Here is a 24,310-nt window from a genome sequence, read left to right on the forward strand (position 1 = left end):
TCACTTAAATCCATGGAGATTTAGACATGGTAAATGCCTAAATTTCAGGTATTGTGCCAGGTGCGTTCACACGTTGTCTAATTTAATCAACAAAGCAAAATCCTTAGAGGGTAATAAAAAAAATCAGGCTCAAAGCATTTCAGTAATTGTCCTGAAGTCACTTAAAGGGATAGTGGCAGAACCAAAGGGGACCCCTAATCTCCTGACCTCCGAGTGAGTGCTCATCTTACTCCTCTTACTTACCATCGGGGCCCAGGCCTCGGCGAGACTCACTCACAAGCTCATCTGTTCTCCACTCCAACTTGAATCTGAAGATGATCTTCAGAATTCTCAAACTAAACTACTGAGGAGCCATATCATTCATCAAAAACACCTTTGAAGGCCACAAAATGTAGCCAACTTTTGACCAGTTTCTTAATATATCCTCTACGTTGACCTCTTTCTTGTGTGTAGTGACAAGGGAACTTGGAAAAGAAAGCAGAGGTTCTTTGTAGTGCAGAGGCTGCTTCTGCTGCTGCTGCTGCTGCTGCTGCGTGAGCCCAGGCCCGGAGCTCGTGGATTCCTCCCCTCCCCCGCTACCCGCACTGTAGCTGTTCTATTATTCATTCTGGGCCTTAAAAAGAGAAGGGACAAAGGGAATGAGAAAGAAAAGGAACGTCTAATAGGTGAACTTTGCAATGGTTTGGCAGCTTTTATGAAACACCTTGCAGGGGAAGAGGTTGAAACAATTGACTGGGTGAAGCAGCTCATGTTAAGTGCAAGCCAGAAGTTAAAGGCTTTATTTCCAGCTTCGATCTAGGAAAGCACAGAGGAAGGAAAGGGAAGTAGCACTTATTAAGCACCCACTGTGTACAGGTGCTTTATACATATTCACAAATTTTAATTTTCATCATTCGACATGAGTACAATTCTCGTCCTTGTAAAGATAATGAACACCGAGGCCCGGAGAAACTGGGTAACTGGCCGTACTCACACACTAGCAAGACGTGTCCGACTTCGCAGTGCCGTTGTTGTCGCGCTCACCACGCTGCCTCCAGGCTGACGGCCGTTTCCCCGCTGCCATGAGAGAAAGACAAAAATGAAAACACAGGTGTTCATTGCATTCGATTACAGAGCTTAATAGCATCCTCTTTGAACTGATAAATCTTAGATTGACTACTTGGAAAAATATTTTTTAACGTCCCACTTTTCTTAAGTCATACGCTACTTGATTATAGATGAAGATCTTGTTATAAGAATAATTTCGTTGCAATTTTAGCTTCCATGAAACCTTTCACTGAGAAGCTAAAGATACTTGATGGGTATTCATTAAGGTTCATTTAGTTCCTTTGAAGTACGGACTCATGATTATTACACTTAGGGATGTGAGGCAACTGAGGCAGAGCCGCTAAGTGCCTTTTTCACACACTCTCGTTAACCTACATTAAGGTCCCGAGTCCCAAACTGGAGTTGTTTTCGTAAACGTTTCTCCAAGTTTATGGTTCCTTCATAAAAATGAATCAAGTAGCTACAGTATAAAATATCAGGAAGTGTATATTGATGCCTCTGCCTCCACATTATTGACATTTTGGGCCAGGTGATTCTTTGTCATGGGCTGGGCAGTGGGCACTGCAGGATCTCTGGCAGCATCCCAGGCCTCTCTGCCCGCTAATGCCGGTATTACCCTCCTCCCAGGTGGTAATCCAGGCTCTCTCCAGACATTGCCAAGTGTTGAAAACCATGCACACACTTTAGAAAATAGCATATGTGTGTTAAGAAATCACACTGTGTGTAGAATGCTCCTTTATCAATGTAATTTTTCTAATAAAGCCCAATGATAGGCAAAGAACCCAAACTAAGTCAGGGCTAGAAAGAACATATAAGGATCATACTAGCCTGGCATTTTTTCAAATTGTGTGAAATCTGAATTTCATAGGGCAGTGGAGAAAAAAAACTTGGGTGTTCAACTTAGCTTAGGAAACAGCTAAAGAAGATTCATTTAACAAATATTTATTGAGCACTTACTATATCCTACTCATTCTACCAGGAATTGGAAATACATCAGTGACCTGTCTCTTTTGATTTAGAGCATACATAGTATCTAAGTAAAGTAAATAGTGTGTTTAAAAAGTATGTGGTACATACTTTGCAAAATGAGAAAGTAGGTCAGGATAAGAGCAATCACAACTGCTGGACTTGGGGTATGGATTGTGGTTTTAAGTTGAGTGTTTAAACAGCTTTTCTTGTGCCAGACTTAGAGTCCCCGAGTGGCAGAGGGACCAGAAGCCTCCTGACTTCTGATTCAATTTAATCTCACTACTTCATCCTGTGTGGTTTGGGGAACCAAAATTTTGTTTTCACGTTAAATCAAATGTTCTATTGTGAAGTGTGCCCCCAGATCACTTAGAGAAGTGTTTCTCACCTGGGGATGATTTCCCCCAAGGGGCAAGTGGGTTGGAAATGCCTGGAAAGACCTTGTGATAGTCGTGACTGAGAGGGTCGGGGCCACTGCAGTCAGTGGGTAGAGTCTGTGGATGCAGCCACGTACCTCCCAGGGCACAAGGCAGCCTGCCACAACAAAGAACTATCTGGTCCCGAATGTTGACAGTGTCAAGGTTGAGAAAGCCTGACTGAGGGGCTAACCAAGTTTTCACCTCCTGCTAAATGACTTGAAATGATGACCATCTGGGTTTTGCACAAAGTGTGTCACATCTAACCTTAGAACATGCTTTCCTCAATGGTAATAGTGGAAGGGAGGGATCATTAAAATCTGCAGGTTTGAACCAACCCTTGTCTGCGTGACACCCACAAATCCAGAGCTTTCCAAATTCCTCTCATGGGCTACTGCATTTGGTTACCTCCATGATGTCACGTGTGCAGCTGTGTGGCTTCTAACAGGGAGAATTCCCCGAAGGATTGACTACACCTCTTATGTTTCTTCCAGGTGTTTGTGTAGAGTTTAAGCAGCCATAGTCTCCGTGTAGAATGATCTTCTGAAATGCAGTACAGCAAACAACAACAAAAACATCGAAAACATGTGTTGCACTTACCCTCAGGCATACAAGTGCTTTGGAATTTAAATACTTTTCTGGAAAATATATAACCTGGCTGACATTTTATGGCTTTTCAATACATCTTTATTATTTGTAGTGAGTTTCAAGAAAATAAAATAGAACACTGTGTAACGGCAACCTTAACCTCTATGCATTGTGCAACATTCTAAGGCTGCCTCAGGGCAATGCATGCACTTCCCTGAACAGCAGCACTCTGCAGAGCCCCTCTGTTTGATCAAGATCAGCAGCCAAACTGCACTGAGCTTCAGGCCATGAGGTCCTTTGGATATGCACAGTGACGTTGGTGAATTTCTGCTTCTCATAGTTGGTATTAGCAATGGATAAATTCTCAGGAGATTAGACACTGAAACTTATTTGCACCTTACTGAAACTTAGCTGAAATCCATCCATACTTGTCTATTTCACAGGTTCCCATTGCTTTCCTCTCTTTCCTGTTTCATATTTTTGTCTTTCTCCCTAATCTCTTTTGCTGATTTTTTTTTCCTTTTTCCTTTAGCTGGATCCTTTTGGAATTCTTTGCAACATGTTATTTAGAATAATAACAGAATTAATTAGAATGATAATAATACAATGTTATTTCTGTTGACATTTATGATATCTCTGTTGCTTCTTACCTTGTACTCTTTAAAGCATAGTCATTTATTTCTTTGTTTCTTGATCAGTTTCATGCTAGATTTAAATTCAGGTGCATTAAATACCCATGAGGTTCCTAATACTATTTAATGTAAGGGTCTTGTGTTTATGTACAGATTTTATGAAGCCCAGCTTGCTAGTAACAATAAATTCCTATCTATTGATAAATAAACATATATGGCCATAGAAACTCATGAACCTCTGCAACCTCTGCAGTAATTCCATGCTCCCACACTTGCCCCACTGGTCCAGAGTTGTTTGAGTAGGAGACAATGCTAGTGAGTCTATTGTGCTAGTGAACTTAATATATAGGATGTGACAGTGACCCATGACTGGTGTAAGAACACAATGTGGTTAGGAGAGAGGAAACTTCCTCTCTGACATGAATGGTGCCCAGGGAAACCTGGAAGCTGTGAGACTTGAGAACTCCTTACTTCCCACGGGGGGCACCCAGAATATCTAATTCTTCAAGAAAAAAAAAGTTAAGAAATGTTAAATCCAAAGGAAAGAGTCTGAATCCAATTGAAAGTTTGAAAATATGGTAAGGCAACCACGGTGGGTTTTGTAGAGTGTGAGGGAAATGCATGAAAGAAAACAAACGGTAGACTGTCCTGGTGAAGGGTACATGCGTCCTTGCACACAGCTGAAGCTTACGGGGGTAAAGAAAAAAATGGAAAACATGTTTGGGCAGAAATGTTTGGGGGAAATATTTTAACTTTTCTAACCTCACAAAGGGAAAAATTTTGCAATAAAGATAAAATTGTATTTCTCTGCTCAAGTTCAAACACAACAGTCATAAACTCCAAATGGGAAGAAGGACAGTAGAGGAGAAATAAGCCTTTGGCTTCAGATGTGTGCTGGAAATTTCATTCCTGCTATCTGTTAGCTTTGCCATAGCTTTTTGTCTTTGAACTAGTTATTTAATCTCTCTTAGGCTCAGTTCTCTTCCTGAAAAAACAAAAAGTCTCTCTCTTGTGAGGGTTAAAGAACATGGATTCATCAAACGTTGGGCTCTTTGAAGATGTCGTGGGGAAAGGGGCAATGCTGTACTAGATTTCTTCAGTTGTGTGGCTGCTTCTGCTGCACACATTAGTACAACCCCTGTATGGGCACAGGAGAAGGGACAGATAATGGTTATAAAACACCTACACATTTTAATTCTTAGGCACAGCCTCAAAAATAACTTGTTATCTAATGGAACCCAAGTTCAGAAAAGATCTGGGTCCGGAACAGTTCCTGGTGCACTGATGAAGAAGGCCAAAAGATAAGAGAGAAGGTTTTGTATCAGTGTCCTTTCCAAAAGTGAATGTCTCCTTGAACTTTACCACTGCTGTTCCCTCTCCCTTCAGAATACTCAAGTTTCAGTCCTTTTTTTTTTCTTTTGGTCATTAATCCTGTAGGAACTCCAACAGTCTTCTAACCTTAGTTTCTGCATATGTAAAATAGAATTCTAATCATTTTTCTGTCTACTTCATGGTGTTGTGGTAAGAGAGACTTAGGTGAGATAATGTCAGTAAAAGTTCTTTGTGAACTAACATGTAGTGAACAAGTGGAAGGATTTCTAGTGTTGGTGTAGGTTGATGAAGCATCTTTGTTTACGCCAGGTACACCAGGATGCGGACCAATGGTTCAGTCTCCTACCCAGCAGAGGACCCGACCTCTGTAGACATGTATATGCATTTCTTATGATTTTCCCTTTTCTTTTTCTCTCATGGACAGTCTGGAACTGAAGTGGTCTCATATTGAATGGTCACAAACTGAATATGAGGTCTGTGAGAACGTGGGCATGTTGCCCTTGGAAATTACCAGGAGGGGCTACTCCATGGACTCGGCCTTTGTGAGTGTAAAGGTAACAACTCCAAAATGTAAACTGTCGAGCTAAAACTTAGGTTGCTGGTTGGTGCCTTTGATTATTTTATTAGAAAAAATCAGAGTAACCAAGAAAATTTAAAATTGCAGGCGTGCCACACTAACCTGGAGATCCCAGATGCAAGATCTCCTTGTCCCTCCATTCTTTATCTAGCTTCCTTAGCTCCTAGATGTGGTATTTCTAACCCTGTTTTAGTTTTTAAGTCTGGTTACTAATTACTGAAGTTTGGTTTCACGGGGAGATATATCCAACCTAGTGAACTTGGACCACACTGTGCTTTGGAAAGAAACGTTGTAGGTAAGACATTCTGTGAGGTGCCCAGAGCAAATTTCAGTCCCTAAATGGCTTTCTCTTAGTAAGCAGCAGGATCACCTCCTCTGTCTCAGTGGATCATGAAAATTAGGGGACAAACCTATCTTAAAAGTGCCCAAGTCATGCAAAATTAAGAGAGCATATTTCAATACAGGCACCCTGCAATACAAGGAATTTTCAGTAATCACTTTGGGATTAGTCAAGTTGCTATTCCTTTCTATTGACATGGCTTCTAGAATTGAAGGTTTTTTTTTTTCTAGGAGTTGCTATCATAATAGCACTTCAAGAGAATAAAGCATGAAAAGCTTTTATGTACTAAAGACAGCAAAAAAGCATTAAGAACACCCTCCTCAATGTAATGAAAGGGACCTCAATGTAATGTAATGGTATTAGGTTCTGGGAAAAAAATGACGCCTCAGTTAAGTCTCAGTTACAATAATAAATTCAAATCATCCTCAGAACCTTGTCTAAGCACCTAAGCACCTAAGCATCCTCAGCACCTAATTCTACCATATCAAGACTCAGCGATTATCTTTCCAGTAGACACAGGTTCTTTGCCTCAGATTTGTGGGTGCTTTATTGTTAAAACATTAGACAATATGGTATGCCCTATAGCTTTCTGGCAGATTGTTTATGGGAAAAGAGAATCTGCCTGGGTAGTTTTTTAATAGTCCTCTAGTCCTCCATAGAAAGCACCATATGCTCGAGTCTGGAGTTTTGGGCCACAGTACCATTCACCTTGCCAGGCAGAAAGAACATACATGGTGTGACATGGAACCTTTTGTCTCCTTAAGCTGAATGCACACCGTGAACCTGCTGGCTGAGTGTGCAGACTTTCATCAGATACAGGCCTGAGACCTGCAGGGACGGCTCTGTCCACGGCACACTGCCTGCTGCTTCATGCCAGAGCTTACTGGCTCCTTGACTGGGTGCAGGGAAAGAGAAAGCACATTACCTATGTGGTTTTTGCCCTGGTTTGCATTGTGCACTTTCACTGGACTGATTTCTCCAGCCACCTTGCCTCAGCCCATTTCTTTCCCATGTAGGATTCTGTAAACTCAGTGGCAGTAAATACCAGGTAATTGCACGTGCAAGAACCATGCCGGGCTGTGTAACTCTGGCATATGGTGGCTACAGGTGTATGCTGGGCTGCCTTTCCATGATGAAAGATTCTTCAGGAGGAGCCTTGGCATTGTAGGCAAAGAGCAAATGGGATTTTAGGAGGTAATACCCTACTTGAGCAAACTGTTCCCCCTGCAGACCCATTGGCAGATGGCAGAGCCTTTGATCAGAATTAGAGATAATGTCTGAGGCCATAGAAATAGGAATTTTAGAGTTTTTAATCATGCATTTCATTCCTTTGTAAGAAAGGGAAGAAATACATTAACCTGCTTTCCTGACCATCTTAAAACACCTAAAAAATTCCAAAAGTAACAGCTGCCTGTGCTTTCCATGGGGTTCTCATTCAATGCCCTCTTTCTCAGGCAAGGACACTGTTCTTAATATACACATGTTTAGGCTACCTCTGGGGGAAGTTAAGGCCATGGCTCTAGAATGCCTAAATCACTTCTGGTTTTTAGCCCTAGGAATGGGGAACAGAGGATCAGTCAACAGCCTCTTTAAACCAGAGCAATTTGGGGGTTTTTGCAACTTACTTGATAGAACTTTTGGATTCTGGGTGTGGATTGCTTTTGTGGGGTTGTTTACCAGGTCTGCCATTCCCACAAAGTCTTCATTTGTGTCTGTGAAGAGGGATGGTTTCATTCAGAGAGGAAAAGGGAGCAGACTTGCTTCAACTCATGTAGTCTAAAGGCTTTCAGGGCCCTGGAGCTCGCAGGAGACCTCTGAGCTGGCTGACCAATCAGCGCGCAGGCTGTCAGAGTGCCTGCGTTTCTTGTCCTCTTCGCTCCTCCGCTGCCTTTTCTCTTAGTCATTATTTTACTATTTTTTAAAAGATTCTATTTTTTTTTTTTTAGACGGATGGGAAGGGAAGGAAAAAGAGGGGCAGAGAAACATCAATGTGTGGTTATCTCTCATGCACTCCCTACTGGGGTCCTGGCCTGCAACCCAGGCAAGTGCCCCAACTGGGAACGGGACTGGTGACACTTGGGTTCTCAGGCTGGCAGTCAGTCCACTGAGCACACCAGCCAGGGCTCTGAGTCATTATTTTAGAACAAGGTTGGGATAAAGGGAAGGTAATGAAATAAAACCTTGTAACAAAGAGAAAAATATTATTTAAAATTCATGTTACTTTCTCTAATAAACTGAATCATGCATAAAGAAGAAGCCAAAAAAGTTTTATTCCCATTGATATTAATTTAGAAAGTGTTAACTTTTTTAAAGAAGGTCCATGTAGCTCAGATCAAACATGGCTTATTATAATAAAAAAACACGTTATGTGAAAAACATTTTAAGAGTGAGTTTAGTCTAGTATGAGACTAGACTAGGTTTCTTTGTTATAGAATATTTATTTTCATTAAAAAAGGCATTTTTTTCCTTTTAAGGTCAACCAACTGTCAGCTACAATTGGAAAAGATTTTACCATGACTCCATCTAAACTGATTCAGTTTGACCCAGGTATGCTTGGTGTCTACAGTTTATTTCATGTTCTTGTAAGAATGCCTGGAGATTTTGGAGAGGACAGAACATTATGCAGCTTTAGCCGACTAGAAACTCTCAGGGAATCGTATCTCCCCACCCTAAAATAGATTGGTTTGGACTTGAGGTTTTGCCCCTCATATTTTATTTTATTACAAGTGAATATTTATTCAAAATGAGATCGTAACAAATAAAAATGTGAAGTATCAAAGCAAACGTCCACAAATACAGAAAAAAATGTTGTCATTTAAAAAGTTATTAAAAACTAAAATAATTTAAAAATTTGCCTCATATTTTGATGGACATTTTCAGAATGTTATAGTGACATGGATTCTAAAATAAATTTCTAAATTATTTCTATGGGAATAGGTTGATATGAGGAGATTCCAGGGGAAGTTATTGTTTAATTAGATAGCATATAATTTCCATTCAATTTGTGAAAAAATTTTGCTAGGTGCAAAAGGGAACACAAAAATATGGTGCCAACTCTCAAGGATGTTCTGTCAGGTGGGAAATACTGACATGAAACAACTTACTAACAACACATTGGGACTCAAAGGATGAACCATTGTTCTGGCTAAAGAACATCCTGGAAGATTTCCCAGAATCCTCAGCAGGTAGAAGAAGGGGACTTTCAGTTGAAAGACAGACAGACACACTTTTGGGGACTGTGCCTAAAGCACTGAGGCTGGAGCTGTGCCTTCTTTCCCTGGCTTCCAAAGGTGGGGGCAGGTTGCTGTCACTCACTGCTCAGCATGGTTCTCCCTCCTTCCTTCTGCTCTGGATCACCTGTTCAGGGGCAAATGGAAAAAGCCTTGAGAAGCAGCCGGGACCTTAAGGCTTTGTGGTCTCCTGCAGAGCAGGTGTTCTGTGCTCTGAGAACACACCATCAAGTCCAAACTCTTGCCGTATGGCAAAGGCAAAACGAAATGGCTGAGATACCATCAACCCTCCAAAACTGACAACTTCAATGTTAAACATAGAAAAGAAATGCATTTCTGCGGTGCATCACAGGCAGCATGATGTTTGAGCACTGTTTGTGTGCTGGGACTGCCCTAACAAAGCATCATAAACCAGGTAGCTTAAAAACAGAAATTTATTTTCTCACAGTTCTGAAGACCAGAAGTTCAAAGTCAACATTTTGGCAGGTTGACTCCTTCTCAGGGCTGTGAGGGAAATGTGCTCCTTGCCTCTCGTCCACCCTCTAGTGATTTGCTGGAATCTTCGCCGTCCTTGGCTTCTGTTGTCTTCATGTCTGTAACGGCATTCTTCTTGAAGGTGTGTCTCTGCTCAAATTTCCCTTTTTTGTAAGACCATTTTGTTTTCAAGTAAGGTCACATTCTAAGATACTGGGGATCAGGACTTCAATATATTGACTTTTGAGTGACAAATTCAACTTATCACAATGAGGCTTAAATTTACATTGCAGAAACCCAAATACTGTTGTTGACTTCCTTCCCATGATATGTTTCTGATTTGCGGAAGTTTATTCCTTAGGCTGAGCACACTTTGTGAGAGACCTACTCCCATTATGTATTTAGTGTTCATCTTCAGGTTACAGAAGTCTATTATGTTCTGGTCAAGGGCAATACGCCCTTTCCGTACTTCACATTAAAGCACTTTCAACCCTTCTACTTTTTGAGAGCTGAGAGTCTTTGTCATATGTCATCTTTATTATTGGAGGTCTATTTGTTACAAGATTGTGAGTGATTTTGGCTTTCAGTAGATTTGAGCAGCCTACCGGATGCTCTGTGTGGACTATGGGAACTAGAAAGTATCACACTAGAGGGATCTCTGAAAGCTACTTCTTAGAGATCCCACTAGATAACATAAATACCCATTTGTCTAGAAGAGTTTACATGATGTTTTGAGGAGATACTAATGACTTCTAGGGACCCTAAGTGGTCATGATTTTAGAGAGTATTTAGACTTGTTAAGAAAAAGAAATAAACATCTTATAAATTAAAATTAAACACTTGGTTGTTCATTGTTTAGGAACTTATTAGTCAGACAGTGTCATAAACTGAAGTCTTGCTTTAGAGAATTTTTTAAGTTTCCCATGTCCACAGATCCTGTAAGTATTTATTTACTCCCATTTGTTAACCCTTACCTCTTTTGAATCTGGTGTCTCCAACCTCACACCCATCCCTTTTGCCCAAGCAACCTGTCCATTTCTTTGAAAACAGCAGTTTCCGTGATTGGAGAAGAACAGAGAGTGAGAAATCAAAGATGGTGGGGTATTATGAGGTGACAGAGCTCTTGGGAGAGAGCTGGAGAGAAACTGAGTGACTTCATGCTAGTGAGCTACACTCAAGTAAGCTTGCCTTGCAGACATTGTACTGAGCCAAAAACTGACCCGGACTACTTTGCAGTCAGCTTTTGTGATTAATCGGAGTCAAAGTGTAGATATTCATAATGCAGTGATTGCTTTTCTTTAAAATGTGTTCTTGAAAGGTTTGCTGCATTCTTAATGGAAACTTCATCATTCCTAAGAGTCAAAGGGTTTTCCAGAGGATCAGATCTCTAAGGTGGCATTCACTAAAAAACATTGAGAAAGTGTCTTTAAATGGTAAAATCTGCTTCTCAGGAGGGCATCCAGGAACGGCCTAGCCTGTGAAGTGGGATATGTCTGCATAAAATGACACCTCCCTCTCTGCTTCCACACCTTTTGTTTTATGGGAACAGGAGGCCAGTTCAGGTCTTCTGAAATTGCTTATAATCCCAGTAATTTGACAAATACTTTTCACCTTGAAAGTGGGAAAGGAAGGAAAAGGAAAAAAACAAGTTCTTAATTCCAATCTCATTAACCTAAAAAGTTGGTCCTATGTGCACACCTGGTAGGCATAGAAACAAAGTCGAAATGCAGGCAAACAAATCAGAGGCACTCAAATGAAACTTGGAACAGTTTCTCTCTAACCACCTGGTTCTACTCCACTAAAAAAAAAATCTTAAAATAAGAGGGGCTTTGGTTAGGCTTGGGAATATATATATTTTGTATTAGATTTTTATTTGAATAATGATTGACTGTCTGAGCTTTGAGAATCAAAACAGTTCTCTGAATAGTAAAAATCTTAGTATTCATATGTTTTCTGCCTTGTCCAGCCTCTTACTGCCCTATGCCAGTTTCATCAGAATGGTTGCCTATGTGGTCTCCCATCTTCTAGCCTCTCTGCCCGAGCTCCTAAATCTACCCATATCATAATTTTAGTTTTATTTTTCAAGACATCCTTTTTCAAGAGCCTTCCCAGTTGCAGTGGTTTCAAGTCTGAATCTGGCCACCCAGTTAGTGTCCAGCAGTCGAACTAAAAACTGCTACTGCAGCCTTATCACCCTGTTCACTTGCCAGCTACCCTGCTCAGCTTTCCCTGAGCAAGGCCACAACTTCGCTGTCTTCCTGCCTTTGCATCTGCTGTCTTCCCAGTTCTTCCCTCCAAACCCTTCCACCTCTGGGGCCCACATACATATAGTACTGACCATCTAGTCTGTATCTTTCAGCAGCTAATCATACATAGCCTTGAATAATTGACTTTTCTCATGCTTATATCTTATCTCTTCAAAGAGATTTTAAATTCCTTTATGTCAGGCTTGCTTATGTTATACCTCTGGTATTTTCCATAGCATCTAAAGCAAAGGTAAGTACATAATGGACACAAAATAAAAATGTTTTGATGGATTGATTCATTCATCCATGTGGTGGGACTTATATAATATTTTCTGTTAGATACTTCAACTTCTATTTTTGCAAACTATGAAAATAATTGATTTAAGAACTCAGTTGATATTGAAAGCCTAAGAAATTAGCTGTCAGCCTATATTTGAAAAATAAAATTATTTCAAATACACTTATTTTTTTTCTTTTAAGTGCAGCCAAGGGTAGGATAAGTGAACAGTTCCATCTTTCCATTGGATTTGACTGGGTATCGATTAGGCTTGGATTAGATCATGAAGTCTGTATTGACCTGCCGTCAAGAAGGAGGCCGTTGCGTAGATGGCACAACTGAGAGGCACAAATATGTAGAAAATGATCTGCAAGGACAAAAGTACTCCGATCTTCAGAGGGCTGGAAAGAAAATGTTAAAGTGTTTGTGGAGATGAATGCATGGGGATAAAAGCACTTAAATAGCCCAGAAGTAAATGATAGGATTTTAAAAACTTAGTCCTAAAAGGTTAAGCCATAAGTTTATTATCCTTTCTCCCCTTAAATTTGATCCTTTTCTCTCTACTAAACAGTGCTTTCTTTTCTTCCTGTCACCACTTTTCTTCTAAATAAACACGGGAGGATGTCCTGGCATCCACGTCATGGAAACTGGTCAGGATTACACAACATCAGAAGTTTCTTCCAGCTTTAATATTTTGCATTTGGGGGTTGCTTTGCATCCCATCTTCCTGCTGATAGGATGGCTGGGGATATGTTTGAAACATCAAAACTGTTTAGTATTAAGTTGACAAAGTTACGTAAACCAAGCCTGATTGTAACTCCATCTACAGAGGCAGACAGAAAGAAAACAACAATGACAATAAATTGGCTCAGTCTATTTCTGGAACTCCCAGCCCATAAGTTCTCTCTAGGGGGATATCAAACTACTGAGTATTACATCATCAGCAAAAGCGTTTGCAGGCGAGAAAAGATCTCAGGAAGTGGGGCAGCCAATGGAGGCAGCTGTCTTTAGAAATCAATCATTTCAAGGGTTCCGTGAATAGCACGAAGTATCATCCAATAATCACTTCTAACTGTCTACCGACATCTTAAGAGTTTTGAAACTAGTATGCTTTTAAGATTGTAGTACTTGTTTATTCTTCAGGAGAAAAGGGGCAGGTCGGGAAAAAAATTAAATCTTGGATCTCATCTACTAACCATTTTTCTGTTCATCCCTTGCAAAATGCAGCTTACTTTTTGTTACAGTGCTTGCATTTAAATGAAATCATTGTCCAGGAACAAATGTGGTCTTTTAATATTATTTGGGAGAACAGCAGGACCTCAGTGAGTCGGTAGCAGTACAATAGCTCACTCAGGCTACTGCAGTTGAGCTGTAGACATGTTAATTAATATATTTCTCTGACACCTAGGTGATTGAAATAGCAATTAAAGAGTAATTAAAATGTTTACTTCTTGTAGGAATGTCAACTAAGATGTGGAATATAGCAATTACCTATGACGGATTAGAGGAAGATGATGAGGCCTTTGAAGTAATTCTGAACTCCCCGGTGAATGCAGTTCTTGGCACAAAGACAAAAGCCGCAGTGAAAATTTTGGACTCAAAAGGAGGTATTCTTTTGATCCTCATCTTGAAATCAGAAGCGGTCCTAGTGCTGTAGCTGCTTGCTTTCAACAGCCAATGTGCTTGATAATGCCTTCACATCAAAATGCTTAATTTCTTGTCAAGAAAGCAACCTCGTCACGATGTAGGCCCTTTATTCTGGTTTCTGCTTCATGCGGTTTTCCTCCCGCTAAGAACTGTCCTTTCAGAAAAGCAACAAGTCAGTGGCGCAGTTAGTTTTTTTCCTACCCGTTTGTTGTTCTCACCAAGGGGGAAACAATGTTGGTGAGAATCTATCGACAATTATTTTCCCCCAGAGTCTGCAGGGCTGTAATTATCTTCCTCTGTTAAAGAGAGCTCTTCATGCCTAAAATCTGAGCCCCCACTGGAGTGTGACCAGGAAAGGTCTAAAAAAGGAAGGAATGGGAGAAAAAAAGATGTGAACGATGGAGCTGGCTTGGGGATTCAGGAGCAGCTGGAGAACATTAATGAATAACCTTGGGCTGCAGGGCCCAATAGGTCCTGGATGGTATATGCTAAGGAACAACCTGTGAATCAAATGAAACAAAGACTAACCAAAGTCCTTGGTGCTCTCGATGTTTTTCCTGCCAAATACCTTCTTATTTGTCTATTTAGCATTTGACTACTGTTCAGTTAGCATGCTAGCTCTTAGTCGGCTCTTTTTATAGCTGTCATGCCCGATGGCCTGTATGTTTTCTTTATTTGAAATCTATTATCTCCTCTTTCTCATCTTACAATAAAATAGACACCATCATCTTTCTTTTATCGTATTCATATTTCCACAACATTTCTCCCCACCTCCTTTCCACACCAAATTTACTTCTTTTTCAGTAGTATTTGCTGGCCACATTAAGTGTATCAACTAAACGAAGTACACACTTTACAAATGAAGGATAAGGTACCCAGATGTGAGTGCTGGGTTTTGATTCCTTTCAGACTAATTGACAGTGTTTCAAGTAGAAGTAGCTCCATCAAGATTTACTGGATCTTTGCTCTGTAGCAGTTGAATGCTAATTTTTATAGCTGCTACTTGATTTCACTGATATCTTTAAGCAGTTCCAGTTTCTACCTCAAGGAGACTGGGGAAAGGACAATCACTTGGTAGTGGCACCTGACCAAGGACTGAGCCTGGTGTTTGGAGGAACATTATAACAGGAACAGCAGTGAGGCTGTCGTGGTATAAGTGTGATGTATAGTCATGACAATGGCTCCTATTTGTGGTTTGTGAAATCAGTTTCATGACTGTAGACGTGCAGAAAGGCACAGCTTTCTGCAATGGAAACTGCTGAAGAGCAAAGGAATTTCTGGCAAATGGCTAAAAGGCAACATCTGGTGGGAAACCATTTGTCTAAGTTTCATGACAAGCTGCTGCAGGGGCTGTGTCGATGTCAGCACTTATCTGTTAGAGTAAAACACCGGGACTGACCTGCCATCTTGTGTGCCTCCAGGACAGTGCGGCCGTCCTCCACAGTCCTTCAACCCCGACAAGCACAGCTCACAGAAGAAGGGCATTTGGCACCCGCTGTCCCTGGGGTCTTCCTTCCCCGTCATTTCTGGTTCCTTTCATCTGGAAAGAAGACCTCTTCCATCTTCCAAGCGGCCTGCAGTCACCAGGGGAGACACCCCACAGGGCCTTGATTCTACAGATCTTTATGGAATGAAGCTTAGGACCCAAGGGAATGGCAAAACAGTAAGGATGGGGACTGCCTGGGATTTGGTGTGTTGTAGTACATATTAAAAGAATTAAAAGATATTAATGAGTATTCCTAAGCACTGAAGAAACTGTTTTGATTCTTATAGTGAGTGGGGGCCATAGTTCCTTGCATAATCATGCAGTGTCTTTTGTATGCAGGTAGCATAATGCTGTCCCATTTCATTAATTGTACTAATTGAAGTGATAGATATACTGACTCATCCATATAATTTCGGCTTTGGTTTCTCTTGTAATGAAGACAGAGAGGGAATGACCAGTGACCCCGGAATAGAATGAGATCAAGTAAGCACCCTACTTGGGTGTGGAGACCATGGCTTTGACCGCATTAACACAGCATTCTAACCTGGCACATACTCATGAGTGTGTATGTGTGTCTTTTAGGACAGGTGTGCCCTCTAGATGTACCAACAAAATAAGGGTATCTTTTCTCCCTATTGGAGGCTACGAATGTAGGAATCAACATTGATAAGCTGTGATTGGTCCAGCGGTTTTAAAATTCCAATGATTTGGACAGGAAAATCTTGAGAAATACATTTAAAAATTTTTTAATATTAACAAGATCTTACTGGAAAAGTTTTAACCTATTGCTAATTATTATTCAAACCAGTTTTGTTCATATTTTGTTCATATCTTTGACTTCAGGTTTATCCATCCTCTGTTTATAGAAATGGAACAGACATCATCTATAAAGTAAGCATAATCTGAGAGAATTGCTAAATTTCTGGTATTCATGGATGCAAAACAGTGAATCAATTTTTTATATGTTTTATAAATTTCTGTTCTGAAATTTGTTTTGGAGGCTTGGGTGATCAGAAGAAAAACCCTTTTATTTTTATCCAGTTTTTCAGTTGCTCATTTTTACAACAAATGTTTTTGTTTGCTATCTTGGTGTTTGGTTTTTCTTTATTGTCGTGTATTGATTTCCCCAGTATCATGGAATGGTTTCCCTGCAACTGAAGGATGACCATTCCCCCGTGTACCAAAGGAAGACCAAAACATCCGTCACTAGTCAGCCACAGAAGGCAATCGAAGTAGCAGCACTGCCTCAGGCAGATAAGGTGGAATCCACAACTAACTCACACTTCCCCAGACAGGTAGGAAAACTTTTTTATTTCCTTTTCACCTTACAACAAGCTGTTTCCTGAGCCATAACATAGCTTTCAAGCTTGGGGATGTTACTCAACACAAATGCTACTCATCACATGAGTACACGCAGTGGGTAAGCATGTGATCAAGGTACAGTAAATCACATCCCTGCTACCTTTGCTTCTTTCCCATAGAGCCATTTGTCCTCATTTCCAAAGAACTGTACACTGGAACTGAAGGGACTCTTCCATTTTGAAGAAAGCCTCCTAAAGCTGTATAAGTGCGATGGGATTGCCTGGAAAGCTTGGAGCCCCCCCACCAAGGTGGGACACAGGCTGAGCAGCCAAATACCTTTACTTGCAGTGAACCTTGTGTTAAGGTTAGGAGGGAATGCTCTGTCAACTCATGTGGTGTCCGCCTGCTCTTACTACACTTTGAAGGAGAAATGGAAAACAGTGGCCCGAGTGGCACTTTAGAAATCACAATATGCATTAGTTATATCAATACAATTTTAGAATTTAAGAAAAAGAGAATACATTTGTTATATCAATACAGTGTAAGAAGCATTTGTTTAATTATCAGGATGTCAAAGGTAAAAACTTGAAACTGCTAACTTGAGTAGAGTTTTCTGTAGGAAGCCATTGCGTTTCTGAAGGTGGAGAGTTACAATTAGGGCTGACCTCCTTGCTGGTGACAGGACTACTCTGTTCAAGTTAAGGGACTCGTAGGACCCTTTATGCTGAGAACAGACTCCAGATTGTAAAGACCATTATGATGCGAACGCCGACAACTGTTTTTCAGGAGGTGGAAGACAAGTCCTGTCCAGCTGGGTGGCATCGTCACTCTGGCTACTGTCACTCCTTGATCACAGGACAGAAAGGCACATGGAACACAGCTGCCAGAGCTTGCAGGGAACAGTAAGAAACCTTGTTTCATATTTCACTGATATTCCTTCTGTTGCCTTCTTATTTTCTCATTGCTTCATTCATTCAATTGTTGAGTATCTAGCACCTACTTACCTGGGTTTGTTTTAAGAACCCAGAGAGAGTTCTATAGTTCAGGATGGGTTTGGGGCTGACCTTTGACTTAGGTTATTTATGGCAAAATGTATCATTGCCACAATTCTATTCTCAGTCTTTTCTGTCTCAATCTTTTGGAGAAAGTCAGAAAGAGCTTTTGTGAGTTAGTGGCATTGTGGGTCCTAGCATTTTTTATTAATAAAAATTTCTGCTTGTTGATTTAAAAACATGTAAGCAATGAGAGGTTGTATAGCTTCAGACCTATGACAATGTAAGGAACATTGATGATTATGAAATGAGGTGGCCAAAGGGTCACTGGGTAATGGAACACTCAAAGAAGGGTGACTTGTGGTCAAATAATGACAACAAAATTTACCTAGTTTAGAAGGACTTTAAAAACCATAAGTATCCCTGACCCTCCTTGTTTGCATTCCTGGATATTATACAAAACAGTGCAATTAGATGAATATGCCCAATGGCTGGAAATTGAGACTAGAGAGGTCTCTGCTGGGTACCAGCCAGATCTGGCATGTTATCAAATTTAAAAAGTCATGCTCTCTAAAAACTCTGGTAAAAAGAAATGAGAGGGCGAGCCACCTTTGGAAAAAGCTAATCTCAAACATATATTTGATGAAGATCTCAAATATTGATAATACAAACCCCTACAATCCAGGTACAAAAAAGGCAACCTGCTTTCAAAAAATGACTTGGAAATTTCACAAGAGAAAATATACAATTGGTCATTAGGTACATAAAAAAAAAATGCTCACCACCACTGGACATTGGGAAAATGTAGATAAAAATCATAATGAAATACCACTTCACACCCACTAGAAGAGTTAAAAATCATGAAGACAGGCAATACTATGTGTTGTAGAGCAAATGGAATTTTAAGGTGTTGTTGGTGGATACATAAAATGGTTCAACCACTTGGTAGAACTGTCTGGCAGGTTCTTTAAAACTTACTTACATGAATCTACCCGGTGATCTAGCAATTCTATTCCTAAGAATTCACCCAAGAGAAATAAAAGTACGTATTAAGATAAAAAGACATTCGCAACAATTTCTTATAGATCCTTTTTATAATAATAATAGTTTGGGTCATTTGTCTTTTTTGTTGATTTATAGGAGTTCTTTGTATTATCTCCATCAAAAGAGAATACTGTAAATAACTTTTTTGATAAATTATTTTATAAACAATCAAATGGAATGAACTTCTAAAACTTCTAGTGATGTAGATAAATCTCAAAAACTTTTCAAAGAGGGGAAGCAACTCAACATAAAAGAATACATATTATATGATTCACTTAAATAAATAGAAAAAATACTAATCTATTGGTTGGAATTAGAAATAAAAACTAGTCATCTCTGGCAGGAATTGTGGGGTGACTAGAAAATAGATGATGCTTTTTTGGTCGTTCGATGGATATATACCATTGTCAAAATTAATCAGATTGAATAAGTATGAAGAATGCATTTAAATGTGTGGAAATTATACCTAGATTTTTAAAAAGCTGACAAGATATTTTTAAAGTATATTTAAAAACTGATCAAATTAACCATGCTTTACTTCACTGATGTATTTCATGCCCTAAGTACAAGTAAAGGTGACATAGAGGTTAGTCAGTGAGGGGCTTTCATGTCTTTGTTGATAAGTTGGTGGCATAAAATAAGTTAATTTTTTAACTTATTTTATTTATTTTTAGGAAGAGGGAAAGGGACAGAGACAGAGGGGGAAAGAAACATCAATGTGTGGTTACTTCTTGGGGACCTGGCCCACAACCCAGGCATGTGCCCTGACTGGGAATCAAACCAGCAATCCTTTGGTTCACAGGGCAGCACTCAATCCACTGAGCCACACCAGCCAAGGCAAAATAAGTTAAATTTTTAAAAAGTCCTATGGATATTCCTTGTTTAAATACATGTATTTCCATAATACTATATGTTAAAGAACAATTAAGACATTTTTCCACCAAAATAAACCAATGCCCTTGTTGTTATATGATGCTGAGCTGGCTCTGGCTCCTGGTGGTTCTACAAATGGGCGATGCCTACCATACCCTGACCTCAGCAGCCCAGTTCAGCACCTGTAGACTCATGCATATGGCTTCTTTATGGAGTCAACCCATCCCCTGTTTGGTCTTCCTCCTTTCTTGCTGCCTTCTATTTTTATCAGCATTATTGTCTTTCCAAAGAACCCTGTCCTCTCATGATGTGCTCGAAGTAGGACTTTAGTTTTGTCATTTCTCCTATAGCAATGTTCCAGGCTTAATCTCTGTAGGACCCGCATGTTCATCTTTCTGGTAGTCCAGGGTCCAGATGTCCTACTTCAACATTTGTCTTAGAAATAGTGGAATGGGTCTTTTTCCTTCTTAAGGAAAGACTTTGATATGGAGTCAAAACTCTCTGAATTAGTAAGGACAAGATTATAGCATGCTAGAGAGGGAAAGATATGGTGTCTCTACTGACAACAATGAGGGCAAGTGCAGAAGTGCAGTTTCTGCTGGGATTTAGTGGTAAAGTATGATGAGCAGAGAAACAGAACTCGAAAACTTCAGGTGTGGAAGCAGCCTTCCTGTTCATCTTCCAGTGGTTTTAAATAACAGTGCAAGGAACTCCAGTGGCCTTAATGAAGCTTTACTTGCTTCTTAATGTTCTGAGAAAAATAGGTACAACACATGTTGAGTGACACCTTTCCATCCATTCATCCATGTTGGTGTAAAGTCACTAACAGTCTTTTCTTAGAAGAACTACTCTGTCTTCTGAGATTACCATCTTCTAGCTCTTTAGTGTAAAATTATCACTTCTATGACAACTCATAGTAACATTGTTGATGGCTTCATGTTGACAACTCTGTATTTGTCCTCCAATATCTCTGTTTATTTTATTTTATCAATCCATCTAATTGCAGCTGGATTTTAATGGTAAGACTAGTTACAAAGGGGTTTTTTAATATACCTATTACTATTCTACAGTTCATTTACCCTAGTAATACAATTAAGGTCCAAATTAATTGAAAAGCCTAGCTACTCTCAAGCATTTGATCTAAGATTTCATCTATAACCTGGTTTGAAGCATCTTGACCCCATGACCCTTTTACCCTTGCCTGACCTATTTCTACATGCCTCTTTGCTGGTAACACTTTCCTTTATGTTACATGTTATAGTTTACAGAATTCTTTCACATTTATTAGCTTATTTGGCCCTCCCACAACTTTGGTGAGGAAAGAAGGTATTATTATCAACATTTTACAGATAATACAAAGACATTTGGGGAAGCAAAATCCCTTGTTTATGGTTATACAAGCTAATAAATGAGAGAGAGGACATAATTTTTTTACTGTCCTCTGGGGGATCTCTCATCTCAGGTATATTGAGTAGGACACTCATTTTAACTTTGTGTTAGGCTAACCTAAAACAGTTTTTCAAAACTATGTGTAAATAATTTTGTATCTTTCATAGCAAAGACATATTGGGATTTTTAAATTAAATTATGAATCTGAAGTTTCCTTTGGTTTAGAATCAAAATAACCTCTCGGGGCAAGCCTGAGGTATAATCAAGTTCTGAGGTTATGGACTCATTCACCCAATAATTGTTTATTTGAATACTTATTGTCAACCAGATCACACTTTTAAGTATTATCCCATCATCGTATTGACCCCACAACCCAGTATCATCAACAAGCTTCAGAGATACAGACATTTAAGGACTCTTTATAAGTCTTTAAACCCTGAAGTTTTTATCAGTAAAGTTGTCATACAGTCCTAATAATCTTCTCACACATAACCCTTCCCACAAAGCTCTATGAAGAATGTAAAAGTCACTGAATTTAAATTACAAAATTGAGCTTTCATTGAGTTGATGTCTTACTATATGTTCAATTAAAAATGGACTAAGAAGGAAAAAGAGACACATAGATAGAGAGCAAGCTGACAGCTGACAGTGGCAGGGGGGTAGGTTGGGGGGTGAATGGGAGGCAGGGGTTGAGCAAAAAAGAAAAAAACCTCATGACGTGGACAACAGTGTGGTAATTGTCCAGGGAAGCAGGAGTGGGGGGACAGGGAGGAGGGTAAAGGGAAGATAAATGGTGATGGAAGGAGGCTTGACTTGGGGTGGTGAACACACAACACAGTGTTTGTGTTGGAGAATTGTGCACCTGAAACCTGTATAATTTTGTTAATCAGTGTCACTCCAATAAATTCAATAAAAGGAAAAAAAGAAAAAACATAAAAATGAAAAAAAAAGTTCTCTGGACCTAAATGTAATAAGAGTTACAAGTAATATTTGTTGATTGTAACTACAAAGACATAAATGATATTTAAAAATAGTATAAATAGGTAGATATTTTGTTCTAAGATAAACTATTATAAAAATGTAAAATTACTATTTCCCCTATTAATTCAAAGAGACTAGCGATCATATCCAGCAAGTCAAACATGAAATAGGCAGGGTCAGAACTAATTTGTTTATACGTTTTGAGGGTATTTTCATAAACTCTGGTCTTGGAATTGTTTTAAGCTGAAACTGTGACTTTTTTTTAGATGTAAAATTGAGAAATGAGAAAGTTTTTAAGAGCAATTGGAGTTTTTCATCATATTTTATAAAGTGTCTAATTATGTATTTACCAGTAATGTAAATATTTTCAAATTATACATTATCTATTCACCATATTGATCCAGAAATTAAAACATCTATCAAATACCATTTCTTATAGTTTCCCAGTGTGTATGAGAGGCAAAGAAAATATATATGGTATGAGATTTTAAAAATATCATTAAAAGCTTCTAATTTGAAAATTTTAATGGAAAGAAGGAGTATGAATATTTTATCTGATTTCATTGGTATGATACTTCAGTATGCATTTTATTGCAGAAGAACAACAAGAATGATTACTCGAAGAGTAGTTAATACTAGTTATAGGCATTTCAGAAACTGTCTAGCAGCAGATAAAAAGCAAACTAAAAGGAAAAATAAAAGATTTCCACATTCTTTTGCATTAGTCATTTTTAGAGGAATATCTTTGGGATGCAAGGGCACCTCCTCCTTGTACAATTTGCCTCTGAACCCTAGTTTCTCCCTTACCATTCTGCCTGTTTTCACCCATCCTATGGGCCCCCCTGCTTCCCTTCACCCATTATGTTTCTGGTTCGTTTTGTTTTCTTTTTCTCTAACACCTGTGGCTTGAAAATGGGTATTCCTCTGGGAATTATTGATTCTTTCTGTGATATAAAAACTTATAATTTTAACTACATTTTTATAGCCTGGATGTTTGCTTTCTTATGAAATATGTTTATGAGATGGTTTAGATTCTGTAATTAGAATTAATATGCACCTAGTACGTCTTTGATCTGGCCTCAGGAACCATTCTTCAGCTCTGGGCTGTGTTTCCCCTGGGCCCCCTCTCTGCTTGCATTCCCTTACAGATGGTTATTCACAGCACCGTGTTTCAGGGGCAGCAACTTTACTTCGTGCTTTGTCCCTAATGAGATCACCAGCTCCGGTCAGTCTTTATCTCCAGTCTCCTTTCCTCCCTGTTGGCATTTTATTATTTTTCTAGCCCAGAGGAGCCAGACTGCTAGATTGGGTATTTCTTGAATTTACATATTGTAATCTCATCTGCTCACTTCCTGAGGTTGTCACTGTACATTTGATAATTCTATTATTATAGATCGTTATCTTTGAAGCCATTTTGTTTTTCCACAGGAGCGTCTGGAACCCCTGCTGACCTGTCATTAAAGAGTGATTCTGAAATATATCTATACTTAATCAGAAAGTTTCAAAAAAGTAGATGTGTATTTCTGTAACTAGAAACATTAAGGCTTCTCTTTTAAACACACTTTGAATGACTTAAAATTTCAAAGCCGTCAAAAGATTTTATTTGCATGTATGTCTCTGTATTTTATTTTTCCTTCTACCTATGTTTATATCTACATATGTAATAGCTGTCATACCTTATATGTATATGAGCATAATATATTTTTATAAATCTACAAATGCCTATTTTTAAATAAATAACTGTAGTCTCATATTTTACCTACCCTAAACTAACCTCTTTTCTCATCTTGATCTTCTGTGTTTTGCTTCCTGAGATTCAAAAAGGAAATCAAACTTGCCCTTGACCAACTAAAATGGATTTTATAGTCTTTTTCAAAAGTAGTTTAAACGTCTTAAAGCAGAAGGAGATGTTAAACAAAACCTGCTACTTCCTGATGTTGAGATGAGGCTGAAGTTCCATCTGTCAGGGAGGAAGGGGCAGGGCAGGAGGTGGAAGCCAGTCTCCCACGCTCTCTGCAGCGTACCACATAGACTAAGGAAGTCTCTGAAGCCTCCCCTCGGTCTGTATGTCACACACATGATATTCTGGGTTCTAACCCTCGGCACATTAGAATTACCATATTGGATGTGAAGGGTCGGGGAAAAGGTCTGTTGTCATATCAGCTGAACTGTCAGCCAGGAGCTGACAGTGAATAATGACATCAGAGACGAGTCACAACACCCAGCTGCAGCAGCCTGAGGCCACTCGGGAAAGGAGCAAAGAGCCTCACATGTCTCAGAAAGCCTAGAAGTGCTTCTGCCTTATAGAATGGTCCACTGCTATTACTGGTGGGGAAAAACATTAAGAAACAATTAATTATATTCACTATATGTGATCTGGAAAAGCAAAGAAATAGATCTGAAGTTTGGAAAGACATAGGCAAAATGAGTGAAATTAAATTCAACAGTTTTCTAAACTTATACAAGTATTA

The 24,310-nt window shown here is 39.3% G+C and overlaps 1 protein-coding gene across 8 annotated transcripts in view; it reads left to right on the forward strand.

The window, feature by feature from the left end:
• The window catches only part of FREM1 (FRAS1 related extracellular matrix 1), a 165,033-nt gene that overhangs the window by 134,076 nt on the left and 6,647 nt on the right, over positions 1-24,310 (forward strand). For 7 of the 8 annotated variants that reach the window (XM_036021575.1, XM_028512504.2, XM_036021573.1 and 4 more), the window contains 8 exons: positions 5,406-5,535; positions 8,373-8,445; positions 13,583-13,732; positions 15,194-15,435; positions 16,102-16,149; positions 16,389-16,553; positions 16,740-16,868; positions 17,347-17,462. In XM_036021575.1, the coding sequence (XP_035877468.1) occupies positions 5,406-5,535; positions 8,373-8,445; positions 13,583-13,732; positions 15,194-15,435; positions 16,102-16,149; positions 16,389-16,553; positions 16,740-16,868; positions 17,347-17,462 (1,053 nt within the window). The remainder of the gene's footprint in view (positions 1-5,405; positions 5,536-8,372; positions 8,446-13,582; positions 13,733-15,193; positions 15,436-16,101; positions 16,150-16,388; positions 16,554-16,739; positions 16,869-17,346; positions 17,463-24,310) is intronic. The other variant, XM_036021576.1, reaches the window with a different exon arrangement.

Source organism: Phyllostomus discolor, chromosome 3, assembly GCF_004126475.2.
Source record: "Phyllostomus discolor isolate MPI-MPIP mPhyDis1 chromosome 3, mPhyDis1.pri.v3, whole genome shotgun sequence".
In the NCBI taxonomy this organism is placed as follows: Eukaryota; Metazoa; Chordata; class Mammalia; order Chiroptera; family Phyllostomidae; genus Phyllostomus; species Phyllostomus discolor.